Source organism: Lolium rigidum, chromosome 6 (assembly GCF_022539505.1).
Source record: "Lolium rigidum isolate FL_2022 chromosome 6, APGP_CSIRO_Lrig_0.1, whole genome shotgun sequence".
Taxonomy (NCBI): domain Eukaryota; kingdom Viridiplantae; phylum Streptophyta; class Magnoliopsida; order Poales; family Poaceae; genus Lolium; species Lolium rigidum.
This window is the reverse complement of record NC_061513.1, coordinates 176,334,778-176,345,093: the sequence shown is the minus strand read 5'-3', so window position 1 is coordinate 176,345,093 and position 10,316 is coordinate 176,334,778. Positions and strand designations below refer to the sequence as shown.

The window sequence follows — 10,316 nt, the reverse complement described above, 5'->3', positions numbered from 1 at the left end:
TAGGCGCCTCGATCAAGAACTGGTAGTCACTAGGGTCACCACCAATCTTGTAGACGACGAATGCCGGTGTAGACGGCACTTCAGCACGTGCTGCCAACGCATATGGCAGCGGTGGACGGGACTGGAATGGCAACTCTCCTTGATGAGTCCCGAGAGCTGGTCCCGACGGCGAGTACCGGTGGCTCATGATCTCTGGATTACGCGCGAGCGACACGCTCCAACACGTTGACCAAGTTTTCGAGTGGCGATGTAGCGAGTGAGCCACCAAGTAGTTGATCTCCTGCCGCAGTCCCTCGGTGTGTTCCTCCGACGGGGCGGAGAGGTCTATCCCATCAAGTGCACCTTGCGGTGAGAATCCCTTCCATCCGATGCCATGGGAACGGGTTCTCCGAAAAGAGCCGATGAGGTCGGCTTCGAGGGTGGCCTTGATCTCGTTGTATTGCTTCTTGAGCTCGTCGAGCAGCTCCTCGTAGGTGAGTGGCGTGCCGTCCGCCATCTCAGATGTAGATGGCGATGTGGTCGATGTAGACGATTGTCCCACCGGGCGTGCCAGAATGTGTTGACTGCCAAAACCCACCGGCGGGCAGCGGCCTTGTCAACACCGTAGAGCCGGGAAGAGCCTAGAGCTGCGGCTGGCTGAGACCCCTCCGAGCAACGGCCCGCAATGCTCTTCCGGTCACACGCGGCGATGCGAAGTGCAAGGGCGTGCCACCTGACCTATACCTGGTCCGGAAGGTGATGGGGATGCCTCGCTTAGTTTCCTGCCGGGCATACATGTAAACATTAAATACGAGCCTCGATCGGCTCTCAGGTTATCCTGTGAATCGGCTCAAAGAGCCGATCCACCCATGATTCCTACGGGGTGCACGAATACTTGGTGGTCCTGCTTGATCAAGATAAAGCTAATGAGATCTACGACGATTTAGGGTTTTCACCGCATAATCGGATCATCCTACTCCGAGGTTGGGCCTCGCGGCCACGCACGGTGCTCGTAAGCCGATCCTAAACAAGGCCTAAAAACCAACATGAAGTTGATCCTCGGAACATCCTGTTTAGGACTTGCGAACGCCACCCTACGTGCCACTCGGATCCTCCCCCTTTGTAAGGCCTAACTATTGCGGATATTAAACTAATCCTCGTAGAACAAGGAGCAATCGTAACGGATCAGATCTACTAAATAATGATCAAGCGGGGTGCCGCCCCACACCCGAGATAGGTGTGAGGGCGGCTAGATATGCAAGGGTTGCACTACGTAAGCATGCTTAAACGAAGAACAATGCTAACCCTAACACATCTATGATAACTACGTTGCTCGCCATCAAAAGCGCTTCGAGTACGAGCAACGCATGAACAACGTGGGGCTTGTGCTGCCTAGATCGCAAGATGCGATCTAGGCAGCATGTCGCTTACCCGATAGAAACCCTCGAGACGAAGGAGTTGGCGATGCGCCGAGATTGGTTTGTTTGGGGTTGAACGTGAGTTGTTGTTTATTCCATAAACCCTAGGTACATATTTATAGTCCAGGGGACTTTCTAACGTGGGAATATCCCATCGTGCACGATACAAACTCTAACTTTTATCTAAGATAATAAACTACTAATTAAAGATACACGGGCAATTCAGCCCAAACCCTTCGTGCCAAGCCGCTTCATAAATCTTCCACGTGTAATCTTCCAAGCCCGGCCCACCTCTGGATTTGTCCAAAATCTGGTGATAACAGTGGTACAACAGAAACATTGCAGGTCATAACACTCCTTACTTTATTACAAACATTGTCTTAACAAGTTGGTATTCTCACAGGTCCTATGAGAACACCCTAAGATACTACTTAAGTACGATTACAACTCATAACAAATATAAAGAGCTCAACAACTTATTTAGGTAAGTTTCTACGTTGCTCGGCTCTATGATGCTAGGGTATGTCACTACTCCTCCACCTCCGTGTCATCTGGTCCGTAGACTATCCCATAGTCTACGCCTTCCACTCCGCCGGTAAGATCGAGTTCTTCGTAGACCCAGCTCGTAGCTTCCTTCCGGTGCTCCATTGTTGATGGCCTCCACTTCCGGATCACGATCTAGCAAGGGTGTCGAAAGAAAGTGAGTACGGAGGTACTCAGCAAGTTCTAAAAGAATAAAAAGGTGTTTGATGCACTAGCTACGACCATTGATCGGGAAATCTCGGGTCAATGCATGTTTTGCAATCATTTCTTCAAAAGGTTGCTTTTATTATGAAAACTATGCCCGTCGGTCTTCACGGAGTTGACTAGAACTTCGTGGAGTTCCTTTCTGCCCGCGTTCGCAGTTCCCTTCCCGGAACAAGGAGTGACGGCCACAATTTGATACACTCTGCAGAGGTGCGTTACTTTTCCCACAAGAGATCTCACCCTTTTTGCCATCCGCGAGGGACTTGCCCCCGTTCACACTTCCTTTGGTGTGAGGCCGGGTATAAAGATCCAAGCCCACACCGCCTTCTCCTGTGCTGCAAACCCACCCTTTTGTCCAACCGTACACCTCCGGTAGACTTCCCCCGATAATACGGCTTTACTCATGGTGTACTCCGGACAATCCTTCATAGATGGTAGAGATTAACATCACTAATGGATGGGGATTTAAAAGGATTTCCCAACCTATTGCGGCAGTGCCTCCAACACCCCACCGTCTCTACCAATCCGTTGGCGTGCGAAGGAAAAGATACGGCGGCTTCCCCGAGCCATTATAGATCTCATGGTCAACACGGTTTGTACGGCGCTAGAATCATCTGGACGGCATTGGTAATTTAATCCTAGGGTGATATAACCCATTGCAATGGAACCTCCACCATATCAACACATACCATGGTTCCATTGCCAACCACATAGTCATATTCATAGTTGGAAAATAACATTTCATTTGCGATGCGGGAATGATAAGTATATAGCTTTGCATTAAAGTAGTAGAAAATAATCAAGTTGACATGAGCAAGGGTGAACTTGCACCGTGGACTGCGAGATAGTGCGGTTCAATGCGGTTGATGGAACCCGGACCTCGGGTTACGTAAGAAGCATCATTGTCCGGTAAGGACAATGTTATAAAATCCAAATAATGCAATCATGGATGTATTATTTTATGTTGAATCCCTTTCCCCGTGGAGTTATTACAATTAAGGGTTGTATTAAGATTTATGTCTTTGACGGTAATTTACAATTGATTTAAAAGTATAAACCATTTTAATTCACACAAAGTACAACAATTCAAAGTAAAACTATTTACTTGGTGATTCCTTTAATCATTCCAAAAATAGTTGAAAATTATAGAGTTACCTTTATAGTTTTTTTTTGAAATAAAAAGGAATATAATATTTTTCTGGGAAAATACTCTTTTACAAAAGAAATGACTTGGAATAATAGAATTTCATTTTGAAATGTTTGAAAATAAGTATTTGAACTTATTTGAGATTTTTCCTTGAATTTTAAATACAAGGAAATAATAATTTTAAATTCCAAGTTATTATTTAAATTCTTAAAATTCATAATTTTGAATTTGTTTCATAAATTCCATTTCATATTTTATTCTTGTTAAGATTTATTTTTCATTCATAAATCCAATTTTTATTGGATTTTTAGAGTTGATTATGATTTATTAAAATTTGGTAAAGTTTTGGTCTTTTATTAAATGTAAAAAGACCAAAATACCCCCCTGGACCCATATTGGTAAGTGCTGTCTCACCTCTACCTCTTCTGTGCGCCTCCCATGCTTCTGTTCTTCTTCCTCCTCATGTTCTGCTGCTCTCTGGTGATCCTGTGATCACACAGAGCCATGCTATTCCTATGCAAATTGCCTGTGCTTCTGTTAATTGCAAGTTCATGGCCCAATTACCATTTACTGGTACTGGCACATGCTTCTTTGCTTGTTATTCATGCTGTGCTTGCTTCTCTGCTGCTCCTAGCATGCTCTACACTTGCCATGCTCTACTGTGCTTGCTCAAGAGCTAACTATGCCATGCTATGCTTGTCTAGGTGTACTTGTGTTGCATCTGTGACACTTGTGTGTGTGCCAGTGGTGTCTGTGATATGCTTCAGTGCTACCTATGCAAGCCAATGATCCATTGGATCATTCCTTGCTTGTTGGCTAACCTCTCTGTGTAACTTGGCTTGCTATAATTGATCCATTTGATCAATTGATTGTCAGTGATTGCTTACTGGCTAATACTGTGGCTATATGAATCAATTATCTGGTGATGCTGATGCTCAAGCATCACTGTGCTGTTGCTTACTTGTGCTGTTGCTCATCTTAGCTATCTAGACTTGCTCTAGTGGCTATGAATTAAATTGTGTTGTTTAACCGTATGCTACTGTCATGCTTAGCATGAATCTGTGATAAATTCATGCTTGTATTACTTAATTTCTGATGAACTGCTTATGCAGTGATGATTTAAATGACTTGCTGTATATGAATTTGCTGTTCATGATTCTTTTACAAGCAATTAGAGTCTGAATCCATTTCTGGATAGTGATGTGATCTATTTGGCTTTCTCATAATTGGTGCTAAGTGTGATGTGACCTCAGTAGCCTTGCTACGATTGGTTGCTCACATGGTTGGTTGGATCTTGTTGGCTACTCATCTTTGCTTGCATATTTGGGGATCATACTAACTATGAATGCCAATATGCTTGCACTGTGAAGAAATCTAGGGTTTCGATGGTTGCATACTTAGGATTTTCTCGTGTAGTCTATATTAGCTGCTATTTATTGTAACTCATCTACTGGTGCTATCCGTGCATCAGATCTTGCTTCGTGCACAAGATCTGTATCTGGATGGTTTCTATTTTGGTGGCTTTTTAGACTAACAATGATCCTTGGTGAAAACCAAGTGATGATTCACCCTGTTGAGCATCTGCTCAACCCCATGACTATGTCATGCATATGATGGATTAGATCCATTGGATCTTTTCCAGGAACTAGGTATACCTTGTTCCAGCTCCTAGAAAGAAATGTTTTGTTGATGCAGACTTGGGTTTGTTCACAGCTCTTCACCTCCAGATCTTGGATGATCTTCTAGGTCACCATGATTTCTGGTGGCTTAAGTGGTTGTGTGTGTTGGTTCTGTTCTTGCTCAAGAACTGGATGAACTGAGCTTGTTCTTGCTTCACCCTTACCTGGTGAATCTTTATCTGGTCGACTGGTTATGATTTCTAGGGTTTGTGCCCCTTTTATATGAACCCTGCTTCTATCCCTGTATTGACACACAAGCCTGGCTTGCTTGGTGACTAATCTGTTGCATGGCCTTGCTGTTGCTGCCCAGCACACTTGAGCTGTGTGCTCTCATATGCTGAAACTTGAGCCCTGGTGGTGCTCAGGTTTGGTCTGATTGTTGCCCTTATCTTGTGCTGTCCCTGGTTTTGGACAAGCACAAGTGTGCATGTCACTTGGTTCTGTCCAAACTGAATTATTTGACTAACACTAACATTCTGGCTAGTGTTGGGTTCTTTGTTTTGCAGGTTTTGAAGATGGACATGACCATGAAGAAATACTTCAAGTCATATAGTCTAGGTTTTAGTTTAGAAATAATATTGTAATCTTTATTTTCATTTCTGTTTATTATTTATCAATTCTTGTATCAAGAATATTGTAAAGACAATGTAATCTATGTTGTGATATCAATAAAGCCCAAGTTTTTGTTTATGAGCTTTTGATTTATGTAACATTTATATTCTGGAATAAACATTGTATTTATGATTCACTTTGAAATTCAAAGTTGTTTGAATTCATAAGTTGTTTAAATTATGAATTCCATTTTATATTGTTCAATGCTTATTGTTAAATGTATTAACACTTGTCAAATGGAATCAATTCCCCAAATCAACAAGATACAAAAGAGATCATGTCGAAATTTCCCTAACTCACATTGCCTAACCCTAAGTGCAAAATGAGAGAGAACCTCGATCCCTCTTAGGTTTAATTGCAATAAAGCGCGAAAATCTCCCCCGTTTTGCGATGAAATGCACATCCCATTTCTAAATCTACCCTTCGTTGTTCCTATGTTCTGGGTTATTACACCCCAGGGGAAGGCCTAGGTTCTTGAAAGGCAAAGAGGCTACCTCACAGCCCAAGATCGAACATGCTAGCTCCACTTGCACGGCCGAGCAAAAAATGGGGTGGATGGAGCATTTGGCGAGGTTTGTGCGAAGCCCGGATGCCAACCCAAAGTCATCCACGATGGAGCACAAGTCAAGAGAGAAGGTGACCACGTCGTCGGCGTACATGGAGGTGCGATGCTGGAATCTACTGGATGCCGGATCGGAGAGCGAGGCCATCCGCCGCCGCCCGCACAAACAACAAATGTAGGACATCCATGACAGTGTCATCCCATTCACCACCACCTGCGTCGACGAGGATCCCAGCAGCCCACAACCATGGTAATCCAGTTGCGCCCAAAACCAAGATTCTCCAGGATCTCTAGGAGAAAGGTCATGTGCACCGTGTCAAAGGCCTTGGCAATGTCCAGCAGGATGGCATCCGTCTTCCGAGCATGCAGCTTGCGCGAGGTGCACTACACCAGCTGGAAGTTTTCATGTAGGCAACCACCCCGGATAAACGCACTCTACTGAGGTCCAGCCAGGCGCGGAAAACCCACCTTGGCCACTAGTTTTGCCACACTGTGAAGGGGCGAAAGTCCTCGATCTCCATCCTCCACCACAGGAAGCACATCTTTGTTGGTGTTTATAAGCACATCTGGCTGACAGCCAAACAGAAACCTAAAGAAAATCTACATGACAAGTGCCCTTATTAGCACGCTCCAACAATGTTTAACAAACCAAAACATTTACATGAAGAAAAACTCCGGCAGGGTAAGACAGCTGCCAAGAGGAGGATACAAAAGTAAATCTGAGGTTAGAGAACACGTTTTGGTTCGTTAACGCTTTTACTCATTACAGAATCGTCACTGCAGTGTTTGCACCACGAAATTGTGCTGACTCAGGAAAAGAAACGACCAACTAAAGCACATTAAACAGACACCCGACGCCTTCTCATGGGAGACTCTACTGTATTGACACCACGACCTGAACGAATCAGTCCAACTGCAAGACCTCCACACTAACCTTTTGTCTGTTACTTCAGCACTCACGCTACGGAGAGCTCAGCTGTTCTCAACGGATCCTGCAGCGCCTTTGTCGTCGAGCTTCTCCATCGCTGAAGCTAGATAACTGTCACAGAAACCAGGGGGCTCGTGGATGAAGCAAGAGATCACGTCTCGCAGTGTCACCACACCAACAACCTCATAGTCACCATCCACCACATATATCCGGTGGGTTATCCTCGATCCGATGCTGTCAATTACACTGCCCATAGAAGCATCAGGTGCACAGGTGAGTGGCGGTTTCACCAGTCCGTTGTCCCCTGAATCAGGAAGAGTGGAACCTAGAGCCTTCATGAACTCCAAGACGGTAAGTTGCCTGTATGGATGAAGCATAACTTCAGATACATGAAGACACATAGTTAACAAAGAAACAACACAGGGGAATACATTACTAGGTTGCTTGCTACCTGAAATTAGAAAACAAGTCTGGCCTAAGCAACAGGAAGCGAATGTCCCTTATGCTCACACTGCCAACTAGTTTCCTTTTGGGGCCTTCTACCACAGGTACGCCACCAATTTTGTTATCCTTCATGCACTTGAAAGCCTCTAAGATTAGATCATCACTGTTAACTGTAATAACCTGAAAAAGACACCACATTTCAACAGAGTATAACATGGAGAAAGCGCAAAACTAGGCCCTACTTTCAATGTTGCAGCATGCAATGTAAATTAATGTCCATAGACTCTGGGATTAGAAGAAGATGCAGAAAATTGTAAAATAACCTCGTCAAATGACATGAATGGAAGGCCCAAGTCTGAAAGAGGAAGCGCAGAAATATAGTCAAACCAATCCCTTCCTTTGCACTGCTGAAGCCCTTTAACAACACTAGTCTGAGTAATGAAGTTCTTAATGACTGGCTTATCAGATTCAATCACTGGGACATTCCTCAACCTGTACTTGGAGAGCAACAACAGTACAGTAAGCATTGAACTGTCCAGCGTAACAGGGACAAAAGGAGACCAGGGGTAGGACTCCACAATTGATCGAACCTACAACAAAAGAAAAAAATCAGTAGGATCTACAACAGAAGATAATCGTGGAACACTAAAATAAAAGGGCTTCAACAGATATAACCAAAGTAAAACCTTAGCAAACTATAATGCAGCTGATATACCACAAAGGCATGCAAGATGTGTATAATAGATGTCAGGTTGGTTGTTGTAAGAATGAATTGAAAGTCTGATCGGCATAACAGCTAATGAAAAAGAGAATCCCTAGTTTTCATGCAAGGCATAAGAGTTCCAGATTGAGCAAACTGTGATACCGTAGTTGATTTGAAAGGTTCTTGCTGAAGGAGAACTTTGTAGAAATCTCCTCCTAAATGATCAGCAGCAGTTACTCCATCCTTTGCAACACCCTTTTCGGCAGTCAAACCGCCAGCAACAGCAGCCCCTATGGCTGCAGCAGTGAGGCCAGCAACAGCTGCGGGGCCAGTTGCGCCTAATGCTGCCACCCCCACTGCACCAACAGCACCCAATCCAACCCCCGCAGCAGTTGCCGATCCAGCTGACAGCGCTACGGCCGCAAGATCAGCATTATCAAGTACCCAGAGGATGATGGCCGAGTACTCAATGATGCCAAGATACCTCCCTTGCCAGTCAGCCGGAGCCCCAGGCTGTGGATTCAGCACCGGCGCTGCCCTTATGTTGTGTTCGGATAAAATTCTGACCGCATCAAGAACAGAAGTTTCTCCAGGAATTTCGGTTACTGCAGAGAGAAAATGGTGGGGTTACAAATACTGTAGCATATGTGAATCCGACGGAGATGCATAGTATGTTTCTTTTGCAGAAGCGCATACCTCGTCCACTAGGAACATCAGGAAATGAGGCGACCGGAATCTGAGCAAAGGCTGCGGTCAGGGACTCCTGCAAAGCTAGCGGGAGCTTCTTCTTGGACTGGATAGTGTCAAAGTAGGCATCGCAGCTAGGGAATTTCGCGTTTTCCTCAGGTCGGGCCATTTCTACAAGAAAATAGATGAAGGATTTTTATCCAGCAGGTAACATCTATCCACAAATCATCACCAAATAACAAAGTACATTACACATGGAGGATGTAGAGCATCCAGAAGGGGTTATCTGGCAGATAATGGCACAAGAAATCATCGGTGACTCGAACTGCCAGATATGTCGGCACGCACGATTCAAGTGCTTCTGAATCAATACCTCAAAAGAAACTAGGAGTAGTGTTTATTGGGTGTTTTGCCTGGGGAAATCCCTTGTTTGCATAACAACAAACAACCCATAGGCATATATATACGCGCGTAGCTTCAGCTACTAATTAGATGAGAATAATCAGAGAATATCGGGGCACCAGAAGAAATCTACTACCGAATTTGCAAACTAGCGCATCAAACCCACACATGAGCATGAAGGGACGAACGAATTTAGTAGTAGCACCAAAAAGAGAGCTTAGTTTATCACCTCGGTTGCTACTTGCGGGAGACCTCCACAAGAAACGCCGCCTCCAGGCTTTGGTGTGGGGGAGGGAACGGTAAAGGGGGAATGGATTGGAGTTGGAGGCGCTACTTTGGGAGGATCTAGTATGATCTTGGCTTGTGAGGCGAGGCCTGGCCAAGTTTTTCTTGGCTCCCAATCCAAGTGGGGTGGAGGAGGAGCGGAATACGGGTACGGGAGGGATGGTGCGGTGCTCGCTTCCACGCGGCGCGCTGGCACGTGTACACGCTAGGGGGCCACGTCTCCCACCCAACCCCCCTCGTCCCACTCCCACCCCCACCAGCTCACCGGAAGTTTCCAACGACTCCAGGCTTGGCCCATTTAACGTTTGGTTGTTTTTCACACTGTTCCCACACTAGTTCGCTACGGCCTTTTCATGGCAAAGGGACTGTTATCTATCCACTCCCCATCCTTTAATGTCTAAAAAAAAAAAATCTGGACGACAATTACTATCTTCTTATACTTCTTTTCTTTTATGCACGTTGACTGTTTGTAGCGTATAAAAAAGAAGATGCGCGACATGGCTACGCGCTTTATCGGGTTCCGTGTTGAAGCTGACACCTTAAAGGTGAGTTTCATATACTTTGTTTTAACAACCTTTTATTGATTGATGTGATGTAACTATCTATGTTTTTCCAGATTCTCTGCGCGCCGCGCAGGAGCACACCAAGGAGCTTGAAAACAAGCTCGAGCCTAGCGAAGAAGCTCGCAAAGATGCCGAAGCAAAAGCTGCAAGTGCTAATGAT

At 45.0% G+C, this 10,316-nt stretch overlaps 1 protein-coding gene across 1 annotated transcript; it reads right to left on the bottom strand.

Moving 5' to 3' along the window:
- Window positions 1-6,850: 6,850 nt before the first annotated feature.
- On the bottom strand, window positions 6,851-9,750 carry LOC124661734 (SNF1-related protein kinase regulatory subunit gamma-1-like). The gene is made up of 6 exons (XM_047199614.1): window positions 9,538-9,750; window positions 8,916-9,077; window positions 8,382-8,824; window positions 7,840-8,106; window positions 7,524-7,696; window positions 6,851-7,432 (listed from the first exon to the last, which is right to left on the bottom strand). Exons 2-6 carry the CDS (start codon window positions 9,073-9,075, stop codon window positions 7,117-7,119), a joined length of 1,359 nt encoding a protein of 452 aa, XP_047055570.1. The 5' UTR covers window positions 9,076-9,077; window positions 9,538-9,750; the 3' UTR covers window positions 6,851-7,116.
- Window positions 9,751-10,316: the final 566 nt, after the last annotated feature.